Here is a 27,947-nt window from a genome sequence, read left to right on the forward strand (position 1 = left end):
TCAGGACCAGCAGGGAAAGCAACTCTGTTTACTGAAGTAGGAAATCAGCAGTTTGAGACAGGGAGTGGGGAACCCATGACAGAATGGGTAATGGATGAAACAGGCTTGACCCAAATCACATGTCCTTTATCAAGGAAGACGACAAATTATTTTTCAATCCAAGGAAGAGAATAAATCAAAAATCTGCAATATCTGTCAACAGAGAGTGCATAAAGCTAATGGACACACAACCTGTCTTCTTCCTTCAAGTCGTTTCCTGTTATATTGTGCTGGGAGAAAATTAAGCACTTTATCACTACAAATAGTGTCAGCAAATATTCCCTCAGCAGCTACAGCACAGCTTAGATTCAGAGTAAAGCTTCCTCTAACTGACCCATCAAACACTCCCCGGGCAGGTACAGCATGGGGTTGGATACATAGTAAAGCTCCCTCTACACTGTTCCCATCCAACACTCCCTGGACAGATCTAGCACAGGTTATATATAAAGTTAAGCTCCCTCTACACTGTCCAAAACACTCCCAGGGCAAGTGCAGCATAGGTTATATATAAGAGTAAAACTCCCTCTGCACTGTCCCAAATATTACATGAAGAACCATAGGTCAGTGATTTATATCCTATGAGTAGTCTCAACTGTAAGCTCATGATCAAGCTGCATACAATCATAACCTATAAATTCAAACACTATAAACAGAGTAGACATATGGATAATAAAATCATAAATCCTGGAGTACTAGGAAATGCAAACTGTGTTTGATTAGATCACTGTAAATAAATGGCTGCTATCCAATACTCTCATGGGTATGTGACAACGAATTGTACAACTTGCCATGACAAAGCACAACAGACCTGCAGTTATAAGTACTAAAAGTCTGGCGTAAAGCAAGAATGCCTGCAAGTTATTAGAAACATAGGAACAGGAGGAGGCCACTTCGCCCCTTGAGCCTGTTCCGCACTATTCAATGAGATCACATCTGATCTGTGACCTAATGACATATACTCATCTTTTCCCCCATATTCTTTAATATCTAGTGCCCAGAACTGAATACAATACTCAAGACGTGGTCCAATTAGGGTGGGGCAGTAATATTAGGATGAAGAGTGGAAAAGTCAGGCCATTTTTTTTTTATTCATTCATGAAATGTGGGCATCACTGGCTAGGCCAGCATTTATTGCCCATCCCTAATTGCCCTTGAGAAGGTGGTGGTGAGCTGTCTTCTTGAACCGCTGCAGTCCATGTGGTGTAGGAACACCCACAGTGGTGTTAGGGAGAGAGTTCCAGGATTTTGATCCAGCGAAAGTGAAGGAACTGCGATGTATTTCCAAGTCAGGATGGTGAGTGGCTTGGAGGTGAAATTCCAGATGGTGTCACGCTTCTTGAGTGTTTTTGGAGTTGCACTCATCCAGGCAAGTAGAGAATATTCCATCATACTCCTGACTTGTGCCTTGTAGATAGTGGACAGGCTTTGGGTAGTCAGGAGGTGAGTTACTCACCAAAGGATTCCTAGCCTCAGAACTGCTCTTGTAGCCACAGTATTTATATGGTTAGTCCAGTCCAGCTTCTGGTCAATGGTAGCCCCAAGGATGTTGATAGTGGGGGATTCAGCGATGGTAATGCCATTGAATGTCAAGGAGCGATGGTGAGATTCTCCCTTGTTGGAGATGGTCATTGCCCAACACTTGTGTGGCACAAATGTTACTTACCACTTGTCAGCCCAAGCCTGAATATTGTCTAGGTCTTGCTGCATTTGGACATGGACTCCTTCAGTATCTGAAGAGTTACAAATGGTGTTGAACTTTGTGCCATCATCAGCGAACATCCCCACTTCTGTCCTTGTGATGGAAGGAAGGTCCCCATTTTGTTAGAACAGAGGAAATTACACGGTAGATAGGGGGAAATATTTAAAGTTAATAGAGGTAGGCATGAAGCAAATTTAGAAAATGACTGTTTCCAGTGTTTGAGTGTCTAAAATGAGATCTCAAATGTTATGATCCCAGCTGATGGTACCATTGGACAAGTCAGATCCCAGGGCAAAACTTGGCTTGATAGATCCTAACTTTTATCTTTTGTTTGGAAACATTGAGGGCAGCTACTGAAGAGTCACAGGGGTCTGATGAATTTTTAACAAAAGAAAAAAACATTTATTAAACATGAAAAGATTAACTAAATTACAATACTCCTTCATCCCCAACTATACCTTTACAGATATTATACAGATTCGTTACAAAATCTCTCTTATACTCCAACGTTCACAGTAAGAATATAGTCCATGCAAACCAATAGGTGACCTGTGGTCAGACACACCAAATGACAGATGCCACCCCAAAGCAAATGCTATGTCTCTCTCATCAGCTCCATCCCCAGACGCTTGTCACACTGCGAGCCAACCCATCTCACTGCACTCCGTCTTTCTCCCAAGGGTTTCCAATTTCAACATTCGAAGAACTCACTTTGGAATCTTCTCCCAAACACACTCTCAGCTGTCTTCAACAAGGATCCACCTCCAGGGTTTTGGTCTCCTTCTGATGTTCCTCTCCCCTGGATTGCCATGTTCATTTAAGCTTCGCCTTCCACGCTCCCTCAGATACTCAGCGCTGCCAACAGAACACCACTGCTTCACAGGCCGTAGTAAGGAGTCACCAACCTTTGGCTATCTCCTCAGATCTTCTGGATTCTCGCAAGCCCACTGTGCCTTGATTCTGCTCCCCACAGCTTTCTCCCTTTAATTCAGAATCTTTTCCTCTGCTGCTTACTTAAACTTCAATGAACATTATTTGTTCCAGATTTCCTGCCCCTCCCTGTTCCTTGACTTAGCTGGATGTCTTGGGACCTTTTCCTGTCCCCACTCCCTGGTTTTGGGACTCTGCTTCTCTTTTGAGACCTTCTCCCTTCCCACCTGCGCTGGCAGTTTCTGTGGAATGGTCCTACCAACTGAACTCAAACTGCTTTTCTGTTTCTATCTCTGTGGGCCCCCCTGTTGCTCAGCAACAGCACAGTGTTCCCTACTTTGTTTTAACTTCCCCAAACCACTTAAAACCTGATTAAAATGCAAACAAACCCACAGACTTGCAGGCAACATTCTCCCAGAGAAAAACTCAAAAAAAAACTAGACCCAGGTTTATTGTTAGGGATAAGCTGTAGCTTTTAAGTTTCAGTAATTAATTTTTTTATTTGTGGGTTAAGACATACAAATACAACTATCCATGTTTCATAACACAAATAATGGATTTAGAAGAGATCTAGGACAGAGCAGAGAAACCAATTATACACCAAGGATTGTAAATTGTGCTACTGGAGTTAATAATTGAAGCAGAGACAATATTCTTCAATATATTCTTAATGCTGATATGAGGAATAAAGGGATGTGGAGATATGGGAATCATATGCAATTAGGATGCTGCTTCAAGGAAGAGAATAACACTGGTTGGGTTATTTGGCTTCTTTACACGGTTTAATTTCTAGGTAATTAGGCGTCAGCCATACAATTCAGTGGAAAGCACTCTCCCTTGTCTCTCAATCAGAACACCATTTGACTTGAATACAAAATCCAGACAGCCAGACAAAGTATAGGACTGAAGGAAAGCTCCATTCTCGGAATTGCTGTCTTTCAGTTGAGATATTAAACAGAGGCCCTGACTGTCCCCTCAGGTGGATGTAAAAAATCCCATGGCACCATGCAAAGAACAGCAGAGGAGTTCTCTAAAGTGTCCAGGTCAATATTTAATTAATCAGACAACATTATTAAAACAAATGATCTGGTCATTCTTTCGTTGCTGTTTGTGGAATTCTGGGTGCAACTGCACTACAAAAGTACTTAATTGGCTATGAAGCGATTTGGGATGTCCCAAAATCATGAAAGGTTTGGCATAAACACAAATTCTTTCTATTATTTCATGCAGCTTGATTCCTCCACAATTCTGTGACAAAACCAGTCTTGATCCCTATCACTCACTAATCAACCGCCAATGGCCCTGCTGGAAAGAGCACGTTTTTGAATATTGTGTAAAGACAGCATAGGCCTTGCCTGTGATGCCCTCATAATCAAATAGTCAGCACAACTTTTGACTCATACATGTGGTTACTCTTCATGTGTAAGAAACCAGAGATTAACTGACATGCACGGAACGTGGTAAAAAAGATTGGATCATCATGTGGAAATATGATGCTGTGGCTTAAAAAAGGGCAGGACTGGGTGTTAAATATTCCTGCATACAAAGTGTTCAGGAAAGATAGGAAAGAAAGAAAGTGGGGGGTGGTGGTGAAGGTCTTGATTAAGGAAAGCACTGCAGTGCTGGAGGATGTCCCAGAGGGGTCAAGGGCAGAATTTCTTTGGCTCGAACTAAGGAACAAAAAGGGTGCGAGTACATTGCTCAGCGTAATTTACAGGCCACCAACCAGTGGGAAGGATGTAGAGGGACAAACTTGTAAGGAAATTGCAGAGGTGCAGGTGCAAAAATTATAACGTACTTATAAAGGGAGACATGAATTATCTGAATATAGACTGGGATAGTGGCGGTGTAAAGGATGGAGAAGGGCAAGAGTTCCTAGTATGGGTTCAGGAAAATTTTGCACAGGACATTGTTTTCGGTCCAATGAGGAAGGAGGCATTGCTAGACCTGGTTCTTGGGAATGAGGTGGGCCAAGTGGATCAAGTGTCAGTAGAAGAACATTTAGTGGACAGTGATCATTGTACCATAAGGTTAAGTTGGCTATGGAAAAGGACAAGGAACAATCCAGAGTACAAATAATGAATTGGGGTAAAGCCAATTTCAGTAGGGTAAGAACAGGTCTGGGCCGAATAAATTGGAATCAAAGGTTGGCAGGAAAAATGCTACCTGATCAATGGGCTACCTACAAAGAAGGGATAGTTCAGGCACAGTCAAGGCATATTCCCTCAAAAGGGAAAGGTAGGGCAAACAAATCCAGAGCTCCCTGGATGACAAAAAAAATAGAAATTAAGATGAAGGAGAAAAAGTGTGCTTATGACAGGTAACAGGTAGAAACTACAATTGGCAATCAGGCTGAATATAGAAAGTTCAGAGGGGAGTAAAAAGCAAATAAAAGAAGCAAAGAGTGAGTATGAAAAGAGACTGGCAGCCAATATTCAAGAGAATCTCAACGTCTCCTATCGCATAGATAAGAGGAGTAGGGCCAACTAGAGACCAAAAAGTGGATTTATGCATAGATACAGAGGGCATATCTGGGGTATTAAATAAATATTTGCATCTGCCTTTACCAAAGATGATGATGCTACCCAGACCATGGTGAAAGAGGAGATAGTTCAGACACTAGAAGGGTTTAAAATTTAAAAGGAGATGGTGCTAGATAGACTGTATGTAGCTAAAAGTGCAAAAAGCATCAAGGCCAGATGAGATGCATCCAAGGATATGGAGGGAAGTGAGGGAAGGGAGATTGGAATTGCAGAAGCACTGGCCATAATTTTTCAGTCTTCCTTAGAGTCAGGGGTGGTTCCAGAGGGCTGGAGAGCTGCAAATGTTACACCTTTGTTTAAAAAGGGTAGCAACTAAAGGCCAGTCAGTTTAACTTTGATAGTGGGGGAGCTTCTAGAAACAATAATTTGGGACAAAATTAAAGGTCACATGGAGAAATGTGGATTAATTAAGGAAAGCCAGGATTTAAGAGAAAATCTTGTTTAACTAACTTTCTGGAGTTTTTTTTTGAAGAGGTAACAGAGAAGGTTAATGAGGGCAATGCTGTTGATGTAGTTTACATGGACTTCCAAAATACATTTGATACCATGCTGCACAACCGTCTTGTGAGCAAAGTTAGAGCTCATGGAACAAAAGAGGCAGTAGCAACATGGATAAGAAATTGGCCAAGTGACAGGAAACATGGACTGGTGATTAACGGATGCTTTTCGGGCTGTAGGAAAGTTTGTAGTGGAGTTCCCAGAGGTCAGTGTTGGGACCCTGACTTTTCCTGGTAAATAATAATGACCTAGATCATACTGTACAGGGGACAATTTTAAAGTTGGCGAATGATACGAAACTTGGAAGCATTGTGAACTGTGAGAAGAATAGTGTAGAACTTCTAAAGGACATAGACAAGTTGGAGGAATGGGCAGACAGGAGGTAGATGCAGTTCAATGTGGAGAGATATGAAGAAGTGAATAATTTTGTTGGAAGAACATGGAGGTGCAATATAAAATAGAGGGTGCAGGAACAGAGGGACCGAGGTGTATATGTGCATAATTCATTGAAGGTGGCATATGAACATACAAATTAGGAGCAGGAGTATGCCACTTGGCCCCTCAAGCCTGTTCTGCCATTCAATAAGATCGTGGCTGATCTGATTGTAACCTCCTGCCTACCCACCACCACCTCCCCCCACCACCCTCCCGCCCCCGAGTACCTTTCACCCCCTTGTTTATCAAGAATCTATCTACCTCTGCCTTAAAAACATTTAAAGGCTCTGCTTCCACTGCCTTTTGAGGGAGTGCGTTACAAAGGCTCACTACCCTCCAAGAGAAAAAAAAATCTCCATCTCTGCATTAAATGGGCGACTCATTTTTAAACAGTGGCCCCTAGTTCTAGATTCTCTTACAAGAATCCTCTCCATATCCACCCTGTCAAGGCCCCTCAGGATCTTAAAGGTTTCAATCAGGACAGGTTGAGAGAACAGTTAATAAAGCATACAGTATCCTGGGCTTTGTTAACAGGAGCATTGAGTACAAGGAGGTTATGTTGAACTTGTATAAGACACTAATTTGGCCTCAACTGGAGTATTGCATCCAGTTCTGGGTGCTGCACTTTAGAAAATGAAGGCATTGGAGAGAGTTCAGAACAGATTCACAACAATGGTTCCAGGAATGAGGAACTTCAGTTATGAAGACAGGCTAAAGAAGTTAGGATCATTTTCCTTGGAGAAAAGGAGGCTGAGAGGAGATTTGATAAGAGTTATTAGAAAATCATGAGGGAAGGGGGGGAGGTCTGGACAGAGTGGACAGGGAGAAACTATTCTCACTCATGAGAGGATCGAGAACAAGAGGGCACAGATTTAAAGGAGTTGGTAAAAGAAGAAAAAAGTGATGAAGAAAACATTTTCATGCATCGACTAGTTAAGATCTGGAATGCAGTGCCCAAGTGTGTGGTGGAGGCAGATCCAATCGAAGCATTCCAAACAGAATTAGATGGTCATCTGAAAAGGAAGGAAGGATGTGCAGGGTTACAGGTAGAAGGCGGCAGTGCCGGTGCCAACATGACAGGCCAAATGGCCTCCTTCTGTGCTGTAACAATTCTGTGACATTACGAACAGCAAATCCCTCAATAGAAGAGTCTGCCCTCCCCCCACCTCCCCAGTAAGGCTCTGTGCACTCCCGGTGAAGGTCAGTAACCACCCCCCGCAGTGAGGGTCAGGTAACAACTATTTCACAAGAAGACAAACTCTCGGCAGAAGGCGTTCACTACCTTAAAATCCTGGATAATTTGCCGCACCGCCCCTGGATCCAGCAGGTTCACTTTTTCGAACTTGGGTCGAGCTCTCTTGTAACCATAACCCACTGCATCCCAGTCATTATCCAGAAACTCCTTATACACAGCACGGCCAAGCAGTCCTGTTGCCCCAGTGACCAGGACACGTCTGTCCGGCACACAAGCATCCACCTGGAAAATAAGATGCAACAACCACTCAATCCCTAACCATTCTTTCACTGGCAGCATCACCTTCTCCTGAACACCTCCATCCACGGGACCCAGTAGGGGTATCCTGAAGTTGTGAAAGGCACAAGAGAAAAGATCTTTCTTTACACAGATCAGAGTATATATCTCTCCTGAAAGCACTGTTATTCTGTACCCATCCTCAACAACTGCTCCAAAACACTGCATGGATATCCCATTCTAGAATTTCCAAGTCAGGAGTGTGATGGAATACTCTCCACTTGCCTGGACAAGTGCAGCTCCAACAACACCAACACCATCTAGGACAATGCAGTCGGTTTGTTCAGCACCCCATCTACCACCGTAAATGTTCACACCCTTCACCAATGGTGCACAGTGGCAGCGGTGTGCACCATCTAATGCATCTCACGGAGGTCCTTCAGCAGCACCTTCCAAACCCAGTACCAATCTGTGAGAGTAATACTCGTGCTCTCGAGCTGCCCAAGAAAGTAGTCACCTTCCCAACAGTGCTGCCAGGAGCAAGGGATGGTGGTTTGAATAGTACGAGAGACACGATAGTGACAGGTGAAGAGAGTGGCAGCAGGCAGGGGGACAGATGCAGAGAGTGGCAGCAGGCAGGGTGCGAGGGAAGGGACAGGTGCAGCAAGTGGCAGAGGTGCAGAATGGACAAATTAATCCTTCCTTTGTGCAAATTCAACCAAAAATAGTTAGTGGTGGCAAGCTGACAGTTTAGGAAGCTGAACCGTCATACACACAAACAAGCATCACAAATTATACATAGGAAAGTCCCTTACTTAATGAGGATGTTGTTGTGGCAACAAAACGTTGGCACAGGACAACAGGATGTCAACTGCACAGACCGGGAGCAAGAGTTTTACGATATTATAGGTCACACATAAGGATTGTGAACATTTGGACCCTGTGGCTAATGTTGTTACAACCCATCGAGGTCTCTACACACTTTCAAATTTGGCCACTTTCGCATCCCCAATTCCTTCACTCCAACACTGGTGGCCATGTCTTCAGCTGCCAGGGCCCCAAGCTCTGGAATTCCCTCCCTACACCTCCCCCTCCTCCAAAATGCTCCATACAACCTTCCAATTGATCAAGCTATTGGTCATTTGTCCTTATTTCTGCTTATGTGGCACATTATCAAATAAAATTTGATAATGCTCCTGTAAATACCTTGCGATTTTTAATACACTACTACATTTACTTATATAAATACAAGCTGTTGTTATTGCCCAGAATACACAGGATTCCTGTTGATGAACTGACAAGTCTGTGAGGACCCTACCTACCAAGAGTTACCCTGCGTCAGCGGAGAGGGAGCAGTTCCCCACAGTTTTAGAAGTTGCTGAGTGTTATGGAAAAGTTTAGAACTGCATTTGACAAGTCTGTGTTACAGAATCATAGAATGGTTACAGCATAGGAGGCCATTTGGCCATTGTGTCCAAAGCTACCCTGTCAGTAGCACACCCACACCTTTTCTCCAGAGCCCTGCAAGTTTTCTCTCTTCTGATAGTTATCCAATTCCGTTTTGAAAGCCACGATTGAATCTGCCTAGGGCAGTGCATTCCAGATCCTAACCACTCGCCTCTTAAAGGCTTTTTTCCTCATGTCACCTCTGGCTCTTTTACAAGTAAATAGAATCGACTAAAAAGTTCATCACCTAAAATCTAAAAGCCATACAGTACACAAGAATCATTCCCATTCTAACAATTTATTTCTAAAATGCACACTTTGCAAATAGTGCTTAGAGTCCAGGTTTTTGAAAAATAGGCACAATGTATAAGCGTTGAAGTTCATAATCTAACAAAAGGTCCCCAAGGTTGTTTGATATTTAAGTCTACAAATCGTCTGGTGAATTGCATCTAAATTGCAAACAGCTCCCATTTATTGAAGTTGACAGTCAATGTTCAGTTTAAAGTTTATTAACTAAGAATCTAACCACAGATATCTCCCACACACAGCAATATGAAGAAGACTGGATCATATAGTTATCGGTTCAAGTTTCACTACAAAGACTTGAGCACAAAAATCTAGGTTAACAATCTAGTGCAATGCTGATGGAGAACTGCACTTTTGCAAGGTGCCATCTTTCAGATGCAATATTAAACTGGAGGTCCCAGTCTGCCTTCTCAGGTGAACGTAAATGTTCTCGTGGCACTATCTCAAAGTAGAATAGGGGAGTTATTCCCAGTGTCCTGACCAATATTAATCCTTCAATAAGCATCACAAAAACAGATAATTTAGTCATTACCACACTGTTGTTGATAGGAACTTGCTGCATGCAAATTGACTGCTGCATTTCCTATGTTAAAACAGTGACGACACGCCTAAAGTGCTGTCCAGTGCTCTGGAATGCCCTGTGGTCATGAAAGGAACTAAATAAATGTAAGTCTTTTTTATATGCTGGGCTTCAAAAGGCACTCGATAGGGTGCCAAGAAAAGCTGTTAACACAAGGATTCAAGGATTATAATAACATATTAGCATGGATTGACGATAGTTAAAGGAGAGAGAAAGCAGAGGTTAGGAATAAATGGGTTATTTTTTAGGTGGGTAGGCTGTTGATACTGGAGTGCTACAAGGATCAGTGCTTGGGCCTCAGCTGTTTACAATCAATATCAATGGCTTAGTTGAAGCGACCGAGTGTAATGTATTCACATTTGCAGACAACACAAAGCTAGGTGAGAAAGGAACCTGTGAAGAGGACACAACAGTCTGCAAAGGGAAAGGGATATAAATAGGTTAAGTGAGTGGGCAAGGTGGCAGATGGAGGATAACGCAGGGAAGTGAGGTTATTCACTTTGAATGGATGGAAGAATAGAAAAACAACTCTTTTTTAAAAAGGTGGTGAGAAACATTAGATTTTGCCATAGAGGGATTTGGTTGTCCTTGTTCACAAAACACAGGAGTTAATTTGCAGGTACAGCAAGCAAGTAGGAAGGCAAATGGCACGTTGGTCTTTATTGCGAGGGGGTTAAAGAACAAGAATAAGAAAATCTTATTACAATTGTACAGGACCTCAGTGCAATCACACCTGGAGTACTGTGAACAGTTCTGGTCTCCGTACCCAAGGAAGGGTCTACTTGCCACAGAGTGGGTGCAATGAAGGTTCACTAGATTGATTCATAGGATGAGAGTGTTGTCCTGAGCAGAATAAGCCAATACTCTCTGGAGTTTAGAAAACTTGAGAGGTGATCTCATTGAAACATAAGATTCTGAGGGGGTTTGGCAGAGTACATGCCGGGAGGCTGTTTTCCCTGACTGGAGAGTCTGGAACACAGTCTCAGGATAATGGGCTGCGCATTTAGGACTGAGATGAGGAGAAATTTCTTCACTAAGAGGGTTGTGAATCTTTGGAATGCTCTACCTAGGGGGCTCAATTGTCAAGCATATTCAAGCCTGAGAGCAACAGAGGTTTGGACTTTAATGGAGTCAAGCAATATGGGGAAAGTGGAGTTGAGACAGAAGATCAGCCATTGAATGGCAGAGCAGGCTCAAGAGAGCAGATGGCCTACTCTTGTTCACGTTCTCTAGTCGCTATCGGCTGTTCAAAATTCCTTACTTTAAGCATTACAACAGATTATTCTAACTCCAGATTCCCATTCCCAAATTAGATTAAGACCTCTACCCACCACCCCTCTCCAACATCGTATTGTACATTTTCGGATGATGATAGAAAAGGACGATGGGCAATCCAAAGTAAGAATAATTAACTGGACGAGAGCCAACTTCGATGGGGCCAGACAGACTGGAACAAAAGATTGGCAGGAAAAACTGTAGCTGAACAAAGGGCGGCCTTCAAAAAAGAATTGATTCAGGCACAGCTAAGGTATATTCCATCGAAAGGGAAAGGTAGGGCAAACAAATCCAGAGCTCCCTGAATGAAAAAGGTTCACTAATGTCTGGACTGGAGAATTGCAAACATTACACCCTTGTTCAAAAAAGGTTGTAAGGATAAGCCCAGCAAATACAGACCAGTCAGTTTAACTTCAGTGATGGGCAAGGTTCTAGAAATAGTTATTCGGGATAGAATTAGTAGTCACATGGAAAAATATGGTTTGATAAGGAAGAGCCAGCATGGATTTCTAAAGGCGAAATCGTATTTAGCTAACTTGGAAGTTTTTTTTTGATGAGTTAACAGGAAAGGTCAATGAGGGCAATGCTGTTGATATGGTGTACATGACCTTTCAAAAGGCATTTGACACAGTGCCACACAACAAACTTGAGAAAGGTTATTGCTCATGGATTAACAGGGACAGTGGCAACGTGGATGCAAATTTGGCTGCAAAATAGGAAGCAAAGAGTAATGGTCAATGGATATATTTTGGGCTGGAAGGAGGTTTGTAGTGGAGTTCCCCAGGGGTCAGTACTAGGACTTTTGCTTTTCCTGATATATATAAATGATCTAGATCTTGGTGTGTAGGTGACAATTTCAAAGTTTATGGATGATAAAGTTTGGGAGTGTTGTAAACTGCGAGGAAGACAATGTAGAACTTCAAAAGGACATAGACAAGTTGGTGGATTGGGCAGATGAAGTTCAATGCGGAGAAGTGTGAGTTGATGAATTTTGGTAGGAAGGACATGGAGAGACAATATAAAATAAGGGGTGAAATTTTGAAGGGGGTGCGGGAGCAGAAAGGCATGGGTGTATATGTGCACAGATCATTGAAGGTGGCATTACAGGTGGAGAGAGCAGTTAATAAAGCATATAGTATTCTCATGAAAATATAATAATTTTCATATTATTGCGATTTATTGTAAAGGTAAGTTAATAGTGGGGTTTGGATTAGTTTCTTTGTGTGAGGTTGTGCGTGTGGGGGATTTAATTGAATTGCAGACAACTAGTCTAGAGCTTTTGAGTTATCAAGGGAAGGGAAGTTAGGTTTGATATGCTAAATATGTAAACATAGCTGAAGTTTTAGAATGTGAGGTTTGAGAAACATTTGCATTTTTAGATAAACCAGAATAGTTTTAATTTCAAAGAGATGGTACGGTGTTACACCTAGCCATAAGAGGCTAAGCCAAACATTGTGTTTATTTTTCCTCAAAGGTTACTGATAATATGAGTACTATGGAAGATTTATATTATGGGAAAAGTAAAGTTGCAAAGACATATTGGAACAATGGAATTTACATTAAAAAAGGAGGAACATGTATAAAGGTAATAAGGTTATGTGTAAGATACATAAGATAGCAAGAGTTTCTACAGGTGTTTAAAAAGGAAAAAAGTAGCAAGTGTTGGTCCTCTAGAGAGTGACAGTGGGGAGGTAATAGTAGATAATAAGGAAATGGCAGAAGAAATTAACAAATATTTTGCTTCTGTGTTCACTATAGAGAATACAAAAAAACACTCCAGTAATAGCTGCAAAACAGATTAACAGGAGAAAGGAACTTGGTGAAATTGAAATCACTAGGGAAACGGTACTGAACAAATTGATGGAGCTGCGGGCTGGCATGTCTCCAGGTCCCAACGGACTATATCCCAGGGTCTTAAAAGAGGTGGCCAATGAGGTGGTGTTAATTTTTCAAAATTCACTAGATTCTGGAAAGGTTCCATCAGATTGGAAAGTAGCAAATATAACCCCTCTATTCTATAATGAAGGGAGACAGAAAACAGGAAACTATAGACCAGTTATTGGAATCGATCATTAAGGAGGTTATAGCTGGACACTTAGAAGAGCACAAGGCAATTGGGAAGAGTCAGCATGGTTTTGTGAAAGGAAAATTATGTTTAACCAATTTATTTCGGTTCTTTGAAGGAGTAACATGCACAATGGATAAAGGGGAGCCTGTAGACGTACTGTACTTGGATTTCCAGGAGGCATTTGATAAGGTGCCACATCAAAGATTATGGAAAATAAATGTGCCTGGTGTAGGGGGTAACATATTACCATGGATAGAAGATTGGCTGGCTAGCAGAAAGCAGAGTGTATGCATAAATAGGTATTTTTCTGATTGGCAAGATGTGGCATCCCACAGGGGTCTGTACTGGGGCCTCAACTTTTTCCGATTTACATCAATGACTTAGATGAGGGAAGTGAAGACATGGTAGCTAAATTTGCAGGTGTCACAATGATGGGTAGGAAAGTATGTTGTGAATGGGACATGGGGAGGTTGCAGATGGATATAGTTGGTTGAGTGAGTGAGCAAAGATCTGGCAAATGGAGTTTAATGTGGGAAAATTGTTCACTTTGGCAGGAAGAACAAAAAAGCAGAGTACTACTTAAATGGAGAACAGCTGCATAATTCTGAGGTGCAGAGGGATCTAGGTGTTCTAGTACATGAGTCACAAAAAGTTAGTATGCAGGTACAGCAAGTAATTAAGAAGGCTAATGGAATGCTATCCTTTATTACGAGAGAGATTGAACATAAAAATAAGGATGTTATGTTTCAGTTATACAGGGCATTGGTGAGACCACACCTCGAATACTGTGTGCAGTTTTGGTCCCCTTATTTAAGGAAGGATGTAAATGCGTTGGAGGCGGTTCAAAGGAGGTTTACTAGATTGATAAAGGCAAAATGCTGCAGATGCTGGAAATCTGAAACAAAAAACAAAAAATGCTGGAAAAACTCAGCAGGTCTGACAGCATCTGTGGAGAGAAAGACAGAGTTAACGTTTCAAGTCCATATGAATCTTCTTCCGAGCTAAGAGAAGTAAAAATGTGGTGAAATTTATACTGTTTAAGGGAGGTGGAGCTGGTGAAGCTGGATAGAAGGCCAGCGATAGGTGGAGGCAAAGGGGATATTGTCAAAGATGTCAAACAAAAGGTCAAAGGGGCAGAGGGTGGTGGTACTGGCTAAAGGAGGTGCTAATGGTGACATTAAGGGCAGAAAGCAGAGTGGGATAATAGCCGGACAGGGGTAAGCACGCTGGAAAGAACAACTTGAGCAAGTGATAGATGGCCCTAGTGGGGGAGGGGTGGGGGGGGAGGGGACAGTAGTAGGAAAAAAGATTGAAAATAGGCTAAAATGTGGGGATAAAACAATGAATAAAAATGAAAATGAATTTAAATAATAAAAATAAGTGGGAAAAAATAATTTTAAAAAATTAATATTGAAAAAAAAAGGTGAAAAGTGGGTGGGGATGGAGGAGAGAGTTCATGGTCTGAAGTTGTTGAACTCAATGTTAAATCCAGAAGGCTGTAAAGTGCCTAGTCGGAAGATGAGGTGCTGTTCCTCCAGTTTGCATTGAGCTTCACTGGAACATTGCAGCAGGCCAAGGACAGATATGTGGGCATGAGAGCAGGATGGTGTGTTGAAATGGCAAGCGACAGGAAGATCTGAGTCATGCTTGCAGACAGACCGAAGGTGTTCCGCAAAGTGGTCACCCAGTCAGGCTTGAGGGGCCGAATGGTTTACTCCTGTTTCTATTTCTTATGTAAGGAGGAAGGCATTCTAAGATCTAACACACGTGTGAAAAGCCTCCAGCCTCTATGCCTCAAGCTGTCTGCAGGGACCGAAGCTAAGAAAACTCAGTGTGATATCACTGTCCAGGGTATTGTGTGCTTTGCCTGGGTCTGTTGAAATTTATTTGTATTTACTGTTGCCTTAACGGAAGTGTAACTGGGAGTCAGATTAATTAGGGGAGTTAGGTGTTATTATAGTAGCAATTTGAAGACCTATGCGTGTGCTTCAAATCTTTTCTACTATTAATAAATGTTTAATTTATTTTTGTAAAAAACCTCTATGCCTTGGTGGACTTATAACTACTGAATTCAAGGCACACATCACAAAATAAAAATACAAATTGCAAAATAGCTGTGGCAGCTGTTTCAGGTTTTCCTCTGGGATTTGAGCAGCTCAGCATTTACCATCCGCTGTAGCATAACAGTATCTTGGGCTTTATTAATAGGGGCATGGAGCACAAGAGCAAAGAGGTTATGCTGAATTTATATAAGACACACATTAGACCTCAGCTATAGTATTTTCTACAGTTCTAGGATGAGAAACTTCAGTTACGAAGATAGATTGGAGAGGTTGGGACTGTTCTCCTTGAAGAGAGGGCAGCTAAGAGGAGATTTGATAGAGATGCTCAAAATCATGAGGGGGCTGGACAGAGTCGATAGGGAAATGCTATCAGCTTATAAAAGGATGAAGAATGAGAGGGCACAGATTGAAAGCGATTTTCAAAAGAAACAAACGTGACGTGAGAAAAAAACTTTTTCACACAACAAGTGGTTCGGGTATGGAATGCACTGCCAGGGAGTGTGATGGAGGCAGGTTCAATCGAGGAATTCAAGAGGGCATTAAATGATTATTTAAATAGAAACAAAGTGCAGGAGTACAGGGAAAAGGCAGGGCAATGGCACTAGCTCAAATGCTTATTTGGAGAGCCGGTGCAGACACGATGGGCCAAATGGCCTCCTTTTGTGCCATTAAAATTCTGTGAATTATCTGTTCATGACTTGTAGCCTGTCTGAACTGTTAAGAACTGTTAAGAATCAACACATTTTCTGTCCCAGTCACACTGACTGCTGAAGACAGCTGCACATACTCTGCACAATGAACTATCATGCTCACTGTGCACACACTAACAATCAGTGTTCTTCAAGTGATTGAATTTGAACCATCTTGAGACACTACTGGAGAAAACTGATTCAGTTTTATATAGAATTTAAATCCACCTATCATATCCTCCATGCAGGCTCAGCTCATCCTAAACACTTTACAGCCAATTAAATATTGTTTGACGTCTGAGGTAAGAAAGCCAGCAGCCAATCTGCACACAGCAAACCACTCACAAACAGCAATAAGATAAGGACCATATTACCGGATGATGGTCGACAGATCAATACTGCCCCAGGACATCAGGGAGGATGCCCCATTGGTGGGGGTGTACCAGCCCCTTATGTACCAGGAAAGTCCAGAAGGAGACACTAACAGGTGCCAATTCTCTCCCGTGTGTCCTGTACCCTGACCAAAGCTAAATTTTATACCTATTGTACAACTAGACTACTTCATTCTAATCTTTGCTGCCCATATCCTAACTTACACTGAGTCATTTAACACTGACCATACTCACTGCTCTACACTACTGGCTCCCAGGTTGGCAAAACCTCAATTATAACATTCTCACCCTTGTGTTAAAATCCCTCTGTGGCCTCACCCCTCCCCGTCTTTGTAATCTCCTTCAGATGGAGAACTCTCCAAGGTCTCGGTGCTCCTCTAATTCTGCCTCCTGGCACATCCCCAATTTTCACTGTTCCATCACTGGTGACCGTACCTTCAGCTGCCTAGGCCTCAAGTTCTGGATTACCCTCCCTAATCCTCTCCACCTTTCACTCCCCAAATGCCTTGGGACATTTTTTTCTATAGTTACATGCAGTAGATAAATGCAGGTTGGTCAATTCTATGTTCTGGAAGAATTCAAGCATGAGAGGGAGGAACTGGCACTTATAAGATATCTGAGTTGTCCTGAAGAGCCTAGGATTGGTGCGACAGAGAACAGAAGTTTCAGAGTTTTGATTCCAGGTCTTTTAAGGGAATTGATCAATTACCACTGGATATGTTCAAAAGGGATCTTGGGGTGCGATGTCCCTGCCTCTGAGCCAGAAGCTCCAGGTTTGAGTGCCACTCCAGGACTTGATGGCCATGGAAGGTACACTCATGTAGGTACACTGGCCAAAAAGACTAATTGTCAAACTGCAAATCCTTCCAAGAGCCTACGGCAGGAAAATCTCCTGGTCAGCCAGAATCTGCAGAAGGCAACAGCAAACACTGCAATAGATGGCCAAGCATAACCATGGACCAACACACGGTCACCAACGCCCTCTTAGGGTATGTTACCCGAACATGTTCAGGCATATCACAAACTACTGAACCAGAGGCTCAAACTTAAAAGGCAAAAGCTGCTCAGGTTACATCTAAAAATACATAATGCAGGGGTGGCGTAATTGGAGCATCCATGAAGGCAGCAAAAAATAAAAAGAGTGCTGGAAAACATATGGCAGGTATGGACAAATATGAGGGAGTGGGTCTAAGCCCTCATTCATATTCCAGAATTCTGAAAGAACCGATGTATAAGGCAACTTCCATGACCTAAGGATGATGCCACTTTCAAAAACAGTTCCTCTGACATGTCCTCCTCCTTCCTTAACCGAGGTTTTCCACCCACGGTGGTTGACAGGGCCCTCAACCGTGTCCGGCCCATCTCCCACGCATCCGCCCTCACACCTTCTTCTCCCTCCCAGAAACATGATAGGGTCTCCCTTGTCCTCACTTATCAACCCACCAGCCTCCGCATTCAAAGGACCATCCTCCGCCATTTCCTCCAACTCCAGCATGATGCCACCACCAAACACATCTTCCCTTCACCCCCCCTGGCGGCATTCCGTAGGGATCGTTCCCTCCGCGACACCCTGGTCCACTCCTCCATCACCCCCTACACCTCAACCCCCTCCCACGGCACTTTCCCATGCAACCGCAGAAGATGCAACACCTGCCCCTTTACTTCCCCTCTCCTCACTGTCCAAGGGCCCAAACACTCCTTTCAAGTGGAGCAGCATTTCACTTGCACTTCCCTTAACTTAGTCTACTGCATTCGTTGCTCCTAATGCGGTTTCCTCTACTTTGGAGAGACCAAACGCAGACTGGGTGACCACTTTGCAGAACACCTTCGGTCTGTCCGCAAGCATTACCCAGACCTCCCTGTCGCTTGCCATTTCAACACTCCACCCTGCTCTCATGCCCACATGTCCGTCCTTGGCTTGCTGCATTGTTTCGGTGAAGCTCAACGCAAACTGGAGGAACAGCACCTCATCTTCCGACTAGGCACTTTACAGCCCTCCGGACTGAATATTGAGTTCAACAATTTTAGATCATGAACTCTCTCCTCCATCCCCACTCCCTTTCTGATTTTCCCCCTCCTTTTTGTTTGTTCCAATAATTGATATAGATTTTTCTTTTCTCACCTATTTCCATTATTTTTAAATGTATTTCCATCCATTGTTTTATCTCTACCTTTTAGCCTATTTCGATCCCTTCCCCCCACCCCACCCCCACTAGGGCTATCTGTACCTTGCTTGTCCTGCTTTCTACCCTTAATTAGCACATCCCTTTAGATAATATCACCACCTTCAACGCCTCTTTGTCCTTTTGTCCATGACATATTTTGGCTATCTCCACCTATCACTGGCCCTCTATCCAGCTCTTCTTGTCCCACCACCCCCCCCCCCCACCCCTCCACCCCTCTAAAACCAGCTTATATTTCACCCCTTTTCTATTTTTCCTCAGTTCTGTCGAAGAGTCACGCGGACTCGAAACGTTAACTGGGCTCCTCTCCGCAGATGCTGCCAGACCTGCTGAGTCTTTCCAGCTATTTTTGTTTTTGTTTTTGTTTTTGGTTTTGACATTCCAACACACTTCGGGTCAACCAAGAACCACTGAAGCGCAGTCACCGGTGCAATGCAAGAAACATGGCAGCTAGTTTACGCACAGCAAGCTCCCACAATCAGCAATTGGTTAAAGGGCCAGTTTAATCTGTCTCAGTGACGTTGCCTCGCTGTTCTTTGAGGCGGCAGTTCTGGGATATTTTACACCCGCCCAGGAGGGCAGCTGAGGCATCGGTTTAAGAACTGAACCAAATGACAGCCCCCAACGGCAGTGCGGCCGCCCCTCAGTGCTGCACTGAACTATCAGTCTAGATGTTGTGCTCAAGTCTCTGGAGTGGGGCCTTGCACCTCCTCCCAGTCAGGGTGATTTAATGTTTGCTTCTGGGCTTAGGGGGCCTACCGGCCGCCCGGCCTCCCTCCCTCCGCTCTGGTGTTTCTCGGCCTGGGGCTTCAGGGCCTGGGGGCGGTGGGAGACCCGGCCTCCCACTTACCTCGAGCAGCCGGACCGACCCCGGGGTGAAATGGATCTTCAATTCTTTCTCCTTCCCCACCATGACCGAGCGACTCAACCGCCCCGAACGCTGCGGTGCCGCCCCCTTCACCATGTCAAGCGCCCTGAACGACAGCCGGGCCCGCCAATCACCGCGGCCTGCGCCAGGCGACCGCCCCTTCGCTCTGGCCGTTCGCTATGACTGGCGCCGCCCTCCGCCAATCGGCGCCTGGGCCTGCCTCACCGCCCTTCGCGTAATGGCGGTTGGGCCATTCATATCCGCGGAAAGCCCCCGCCCCTATCTTATCTGACGGCTGGATTGACCAATCAATAGCCGAGCCTTTCTTCACGGCACCGATGATTGGCGGGCGCGTCATGCGTCATCGCGCGGGGGTCCACCCTCTGATAGGCAGGTCGATTCACCAATCTTCTCCATCGGGCCCTTTCTCCCCTGACCGATGCTCAACAATAGGAATGGGCGTCTCCATCACTGTGATTAGCGTGCGCCTTAACCAATCAGATCTAGGCATACCTGGTTCCCTTCTCCAATCAGCTGCTGGTACCATGAGAACTGGAAATATCTGCATCAACACGGTCAGCCACACTGCCAGCTATTCAACTGTGGCAGGCATATCACCCATTGCACCACACTCAATGTCACACTCTTGCAGGACAAAGTAGCCCATAATAGAAGGCAGCAGCATCTACCAAAGCAGACATGACTGCATTTCCTCACCCCTAAGGGGACGGTGCAGGGGATAATTGGAAATGGTCGGCAGCACAGCAACAGTTAAGCCAAACAAAAGTGAAAATTCCTGGAAAAACTCAGCAGATCTGTCAGCATCTGTGGAGAGGAAGACAGAGTTAACGTTTCAAGTTCATATGAATCTTCAACAGAACTGAAGAGAAATAGAAATGTGGTGAAATGTAAGCTGATTAAGGGGGGTGGGACAGGTGGAGCTGGATAGAGGGCTTGTGATAGGTGGACGCAAAGGAGAGATAGCCAAAGATGTCATAAACAAAAGGCCAAAGGGATGTTAGCTAAAGGATGTGCTAATGGCGACATTAAGGGTAGAAAGCAGGATAAGCAAGTGGCAGATAGCCCTAGTGGGGGCAGGGTGGGGGGAAGGGATCAAAATAGGCTAAAAGGTAGAGATAAAACAATGGATGGAAATACATTTAAAAATAATGGAAATAGGTGGGAAAAGAAAAATCTATATAAATTATTGGAAAAAAGGGAGATCGGAAAGGGGGTGGGGATGGAGGAGAGAGTTCATGATCTAAAATTGTTGAACTCAATATTCAGTCCGGAAGGCTGTAAAGTGCCTCGTCGGAAGATGAGGTGCTGTTCCTCCAGTTTGCGTTGAGCTTCACTGGAACAATGCAGCAGGCCAAGGACGGACATGTGGGCATGAGAGCAGGGTGGAGTGTTGAAATGGCAAGCGACAGGAAGGTCTGGGTCATGCTTGCGGACAGACCGAAGGTGTTCTGCAAAGTGGTCACCCAGTCTGCGTTTGGTCTCTCCAATGTAGAGGAAACCGCATTGGGAGCAGTGAATGCAGTAGACTAAATTGAAGGAAGTGCAAGTGAAATGCTGCTTCACTTGAGGTATTCTTCCAGGTATTTTTGTTTTTGTTTTGGATTTCCAGCATCCGCAGCTTTTTGCTTTTATCTTAGTGTTTAATTGACTGCCACTGCTCTTCAAGGAATGCCTACCTTGAAGAAGTATTGCTCTTCTCTCCGACAGGATTTCCATCTCTCTATTTTGCCTTGTTCACCTTCATTGCTTTCCATTTCTCTCCTGGTGTTTGACAAGGTGTTTACTAAAACTCGCTTTCACAGCCATATTTCTACCCTTGTCACCTATTATCACATTCCTTAGACAATATCACTACCTTCAACACCGCTTTGTCCTTTTGTCTATGACATCTTTTGGTTATCTCCACCTATCACTGGCCCTCTATCCAACCCTACCTGTCCCCCCCACCCCTTAAACCAGTTTATATTTCACCTCTTTTCTATTTTTCCTTAGTTCAGTTGAAGAGTCACAGGGACTCGAAAGGTTATGCTTTCCGCAGATGCTGTCAGATCTACTGAGTTTTTCCAGGTATTTTTGTTTTTGTTTTGGATTTCCAGCATCCGCAGTTTTTTGCTTTTATCCCCTCAGGATCTTATTTGTTTCAATAAACCTGAACCTACCCTCCCAGTCCTCCCTGAAGGCCAAAGCCCTGATCAGTGGAATGGGAGGAGGATCTGTGTTTACGCCCCCTCCATAGGGTCCATGTAGAGTGTGACCTTGTTTCAGGCCCTGCTACAGTAGGAATTGTCCCTGAACTACTAGTAGCAGGAACTGATATCCTTCTCAGAAACGATCTGGCTGGCAGCAAAGTGTTAGCTAGCAAAAGCAAAAAGGCTTATATCAGCCAGCAGAAATCTGCAGGAGTGAAGAAGGCTGGGGGATGTTTAGACGCCCAAAAGGGTGAAATAGAACCCATAGCCATTGATCGAGAGCTGCTTGAATGTAACATGGTCAAAGCCAGGCCAGTAAAGTTAAAAGAGGTTCAGGAAGGGCCAGTAGAATTTAAAATAGACTCACAGAATATCCCAGAATTAAATAGGAACCAGAGAAGTCCCAGAGCAGGGAAAGGGATAGTGAGGGGGATTCCCCATGTAGTCGAAGAACCTGAAGGAAGACAAGTTACTAAACCAGGAAAGACCAAGGTTAAGGAATTGCCCAAAGTATGGCTGGCAGAAACCTTCTTTCCGAATTTAAATAGGGTAAAAGGGAGTTCTCATACCAACAAGCAGATAGGGAGTGAGATGCCTCCCCCAGTTGAAATGCCACAAGGGAGTGTAACTGGAGCTGCACCTCCACTTGAGGGCAGCAGTGTTCCAGTGGACAGAGGCCAAGTTAGGAAAGAATCCACTCCCAAACCAAAGGCACCGGCTTAGAAGCCATTGATTGGTCTAGCCGGCAGTTTTATGGCGAATTTAAGTGGCGACCAGGAATGTTCCCAACTTGGCCCTGAAAGAGTGAGGGTGAAGCCTAACATAGTTGAAAATCCACAGGGGGCCTCTGGTATCAGCTCACATGCTCCTGGCCAGTTTGAATATAAAAAGCTTGTCATCTGTGATGCAATCTGTCTCTCACTTCTGCTTGTCTTCATTATCTTGCACATACTACTATGGTCAAAGCTTTCTTCTTCCTCCTAAGCTTCACAAAACCATGCTCAACCCACTCTCTCCTCCCTGCATCTTCAGTGTATTGAAGTCAACACTCATTACACAAATGCAAAATGGTGGAACTTCTTACTTCCATTGATCTCCACTTCATGATTTATCCTTCTTTTATTCATTCACGGAATGTGTGCTTCGCTAGCTGGGCCAGCATTTATTACCCATCTGTAGTTGTCCTTGAGAAGGTGGTGGTGAGCTGCCTTCTTGACCCACTGCAGTCCATGTAGTGTAGGTACGCCCACAGTGCTTTTAGGAAGAGAGATCCAGGATTTTGACCCAGCGACAGTGAAGGAACGGCGATATATTTCCAAGTCAGGATGGTAAGTGACTTGGAGGGGAACTTCCAGGTGGTGGTGCTCTCATCTATCTGCAGCCCTTGTTCTTCTAGAAGGCAGTGGTTGTGGGTTTGGAAGGTGCTGTCTAAGAAGCCTTGGTGAATTCCTGCAGTGCATCTTGTAGATGGTGCACAGTGCTGCTACTGTGTCAGTGGTGGAGGGAGTGAACGTTTGTGGATGTGGTGCCAATCAAGCGGGCTGCTTTGTCCTGGATGGTGTCAAGCTTCTTGAGTGTTGTGGGAGCTGCACTCATCCAGTGAAATGGTGAGTATTCCAACACACTCCTGACTTGTGCCTTGTCAACAGGTTTTGGGGAGTCAGGAGGTGAGTTACTCATTGCAGGATTCCTTGTCTTTGACATGCTCTTGTAGCCACAGTATTTATATGGCTAGTCCAGTTCAGTTTCTGATCAATGGTAACTCCAGGATGTTGATAGTGGGGGATTCAGTGATGGTAATGCCATTGACCATCAAGGAGTGATGATTGGATTCTCTCTTATTGGAGATGGTCATTGCCTGGCACTTGTGTGGCACGAATGTTACCTGCCAATTGTCAGTCCAAGCCTGGATGTTGTTCAGGTCTTGCTGCATTTGGACATGGACTGCTTCAGTATCTGATGGGTCGTGAATGGTGTTGAACATTGTGCAATCATTAGTGAACATCCCCACTTCTGACCTTATGGTGGAAGGAAGGTCGCTGATGAAGCAGATGAAGGTGTTTGGGCCGAGGACACTACCCTAGGAACTCCTGCAGTAATGTCCTGGAACTGAGATGACTGACTACTAACAACCACAACCATCTTCCTTTGTGCTAGGCATGACTCCAACCAGTGAAGAGTTTTCCTGATTCCTATTGACTCCAGTTTTGCTAGGGCTCCTTGATGCCATCTCTTTTATGCTTTTCAATTTTTACCTGCACAGTACAGAGAAAGCTAGCTAAGAATATAAAGACAGATAGTAAGTATTTCAGAAAGAAAAGAGTTAACCAAGTGAGCATTGGTCCTATACAAAGTGAGTCTGGGAAATTAATAATGGAAAATAAGGAGACGGCAGATGAATTAAACTGCTGCTTTGCATCGGTCCTCACTATAGAGGATGCAAGTAATGTCCCAGAAATAGCTACGAATCAGGAAATGGAAGGGAAAATTACAATCACCAGGGAAGTGGTACTGAGAAAATTGTTGGAGCTACAGGCTGACAAGTCCCTGGGTCCTGATGGACTTCATCCTAGGGTCTTAAAAGAATTGGCCAGTGAGATAGTTGATGGTGGGTTTCAATTTTCCAAAGTTCCCGAGATTCAGGGAAGGTTCCATTAGATTGGAAAATAGTGAATATAACTCCTTTATTCAAAAAGGGAGACAGAAAGCAGGAAACTACAGGCCAGTTAGCTTAACATCTGTCATAGGGAAAATGTGAGAAGCTATCATTAAAGACATTAAAGCAGAGCACTTGTAAAAATTCAGGGTAATCAGGCAGCATCAACATGGTTTGTGAAGGGGAAATCATGTTTAAGCAATTTATTGGAGTTCTTTGTAGAAGTAACATGTGCTGTGGATAAAGGGAAACCGGTGGATGTACTGTAATTAGATTTTCAGAAGGCATTTGATAAAGTGCCACATCAAAGGTTATTGCAGAATTTAAAAGCTCATGATGTAGGGGGTAAAATATTGGCATGGATAGAAGTTTGACAAGCTAACAGGAAACAGAGGGTAGCATAAATGGGTCTTTTTCTGGTTGGCAAGGTGAAAATGAGGGCTGGGGTCAGTGCTGGGCCTCAACTTTTTACAATTTATACAAACGACTTGAATGAAGGGGCAGAATGTATGGTTCTAAGTTTGCCAATGACACAAATATAGGTAAGATAATAAGATGTGGAGAGGACACAAGGAGGCTACAAAGGGATATCAATAGGTTAAGTGAGTGGGCAAAGACCTGGCAAATGTGGGAGAATGCGAAATTGTCCATTTTGGTGGGAAAAATAAAAAATATTATTTAAATGGTGAGAGATTGCAGAGCTCTGAGATGCAGAGATATCCGGGTGTCCCAGTGCATGAATCACAAAAGGTCAGCATGTAGGTGCAGCAAGTAATTAGGAAAGATATTAGAATGTTTTGTTTATTGTGAGGGGAATTAAATACAAAAATATGGAGGTTATGCTTCAGTTATACGGGGCTTGGTGAAACCACATTTGGAGTATTGTGTACAGTATTGGTCTCCTTATTTAAGGAAGGATATAAATGCGTTGGAAGCAGTTCAGAGGTTTACTAAACTAATACCTGGATTAGGCTTATGAGAAAAGGTTGGGCAGGTGAGGCTTGTATCCGCTGGAGTTTAGGAGTAAGAGGCACTTGATTGAAACATATAAGATCCTGAGGGGTCTTGATAGGGTTGGTGTGGAGAGGATGTTTCCTCTTGTGGGAGAATCTAGTACTAGGGGCCACTGTTTAAATATAAGGGATCATCCATTTAGGACAGAGATGAGGAGAATTTTTTTCCTCTGAGGGATTATGAATACTTGGAACTCTCTTCAAAGGGCTGAGTGGCCTATTCCTGCTCCTAATTCGTATGTCCGTATGAAAAACATGGAGACTACTACCCAACTGACCAGGAGAGAGATTACATCCAGATTGGATCCTGTACCTACCCACATCAGTGCAGAATTGTGAGTAACCTGACTGGGCTGTCCACTGCATTTAAAATGATCCATGACAACCCACCAGACTACAACACTGTAGCCCTACCCAGTATGGAGTCTGAAGGCAGTCTTCCTATCATCCGGACCCAGTTAGGTTGGCCCAAGTTCAGGGGCAGATTGCTCGCCTGTTGTCATGGCAACCCATAGCACCTAGCAACAGTAACTGGAATACCCCAGTGGTGCTAGCTCCCTCACTGAACCGGAATTCCCGTAAGAGGCCAAAGACTCTTTAAAACACCCCAATTTCCTGACAATCAGCCTAACACAGTCCCTGGGTTATCAAGGTGGACAGGGAGGAGCTAAGCTGGACCAGAGCTGCTCGTCCCTGTGATCAAAGGACCTGGAACTCAGAGCGAGACACCCGGCATTCCCCTGTGTATAGCCCCGAGCAGCTGGACCATTACTCACTCAGTGTGTGCTAACCACTCTGTAAAACCCCCAGACCCTTTAGAGGGCACTTAATCAGGAGTTGGACAGGCAAAGTTCTGAAAGCAATGGCTTTGCTTATGCCTGATCCCCAACAGAGGAAAATTCTGAATTCCGACCCCAACGAGATTTCCCATAAAGACAGATTTGAATCTTCCCAGGTCACCCAATCATTCCATATCCCAGGACAGAACCATGTTCTTGCTGATGCAGTAACCCAAATTTAAACCTCAAAAAAGAAAATGCAGCAGGGAACTGCCATTATCCCTGTGAGCTGTGTGCCTGACACGCCAGTGTGAATGAAAGAATGAACGCACTCTTCTTTACTTCCTACTCTTCCTTCATAAGACCACATTAAAAAATATACAATATTTTTTCTCCAAGAATGTGTGGACTGTGAGGGACTAAGGCCTCACACTGTATCGTTTTATAAAAATATATACAGAAACGCTCATTGCTGTTTCTAAAATTTTAAAACTGAACAAAGACCTTTAAAATGACTTAACCTATATATGTCTGTGACCCCTCAACAAAAAAAGCTACTTGGCAGTTTCAGGAAAACTCGCACTTCATTATCCCTGAAGAGTTACTAATGACCCCCTGTGGACTGTACGCCCACTTTCAAAGAGACCTATACAAAGGCCACCTGCATTTAATAACCCAGACTGGTCAGAAGGAGATGGATTGCCTGCTAAGACAAAGGCCCTGCAGCCTTCCTTTCAATTCCTAATGGCCGAGAAATTGAACAGTCTTTGGAATCCAGACGATGGATACACATCTTTGCAAAAGATGGTGGCAAGGTGGGAGTCATGTGACATGGGCCTCTGGCTTGTGGAACAAGTAATATTGCCTGGTTGAATTGCATAGTTCAGTCTGCTGTTTATCATCTAACTGGAAGCCTCACAGTCAAGGAGTTCTGCCCAGGTGGAAAACCTGGCCCCCACTTACACTGTTTCTGCTTGAAATTCTGTACCATTACCTACAAGACAGATTCATCTCTGCATGCCTATCTGATTGTGTGAAGTCAAGACCACTGGAAAAGTGAATTATCCAGCATCGGTTTTTAACTCACTAACTTGTGAAGGACTACCTCATTGGACTTTGATTCTGGACTCTGGAATCCATGTGAAACAATATTTTTCTCTGTGGTCGCTGTACTGTAAATCTTTCTTTTCTCTATCCCTCTCTTTACTTTCTGAATGTGAGTGGGGTGTTGTGAACCTTCTTTTCGTGTTTTGAATATATGCATATAAACTAACCTTTTGAGTTCAGTGTATCTTGAGTTTGCTGTGGGGTTATTAAGAAAATTATATTGCCCCAAAACCAAGTGATTGGGAAATACGCCACTGCTTATGAATGAAAACATCTTTCTGTTTACGGACGGGTGTTGAGAGGAGAAATTAGTGCTGTTTAAATTAACACCCTCCTGCCTGTAACATCCCTGTCAACCACAGCGGAGTGGGGGTTGGGGAGGGGTGGTGAACCCTCAGTTGAGGAAAAAGAAAAACATGTCAGAAGAACTGTTGTGGAAGGTAGCTTCATCAGAACATTTTCCCCTTATCTTGTCTCTTCTCACCTACATTCATGACTCTCCTGATGCCCAAAGTCATTTCAACAATTTCTAGTTTCCGGCCCTAACCACCTCCTCTTCACTAGGGACATCCAATTTCTCCACATCTCCCACCATCACCCACCCACCCACCCCACCCACTGCCCCTCCCCCTCTCTCGCCCCACTAGGAATGGTCAGGGGGCTGTCTGCTTCTCTCTTGAAGAAGTGCACTGTGTCC

The 27,947-nt window shown here is 44.0% G+C and overlaps 1 protein-coding gene across 1 annotated transcript in view; it reads right to left on the reverse strand.

Moving 5' to 3' along the window:
* The window catches only part of mat2b (methionine adenosyltransferase 2 non-catalytic beta subunit methionine), a 39,484-nt gene extending 19,897 nt beyond the window's left edge, over positions 1 to 19,587 (reverse strand). The window contains exons 1-2 of the mRNA XM_078551126.1: positions 19,468 to 19,587; positions 7,427 to 7,621 (exon numbers count right to left, since the gene is read on the reverse strand). Coding sequence (XP_078407252.1) covers positions 7,427 to 7,621; positions 19,468 to 19,581 — 309 coding nt within the window. The 5' untranslated portion in view covers positions 19,582 to 19,587. The remainder of the gene's footprint in view (positions 1 to 7,426; positions 7,622 to 19,467) is intronic.
* Between the last annotated feature and the right edge of the window lie 8,360 nt (positions 19,588 to 27,947).

Source organism: Cetorhinus maximus, chromosome 10 (assembly GCF_964194155.1).
Source record: "Cetorhinus maximus chromosome 10, sCetMax3.hap1.1, whole genome shotgun sequence".
NCBI classification, from domain to species: Eukaryota; Metazoa; Chordata; class Chondrichthyes; order Lamniformes; family Cetorhinidae; genus Cetorhinus; species Cetorhinus maximus.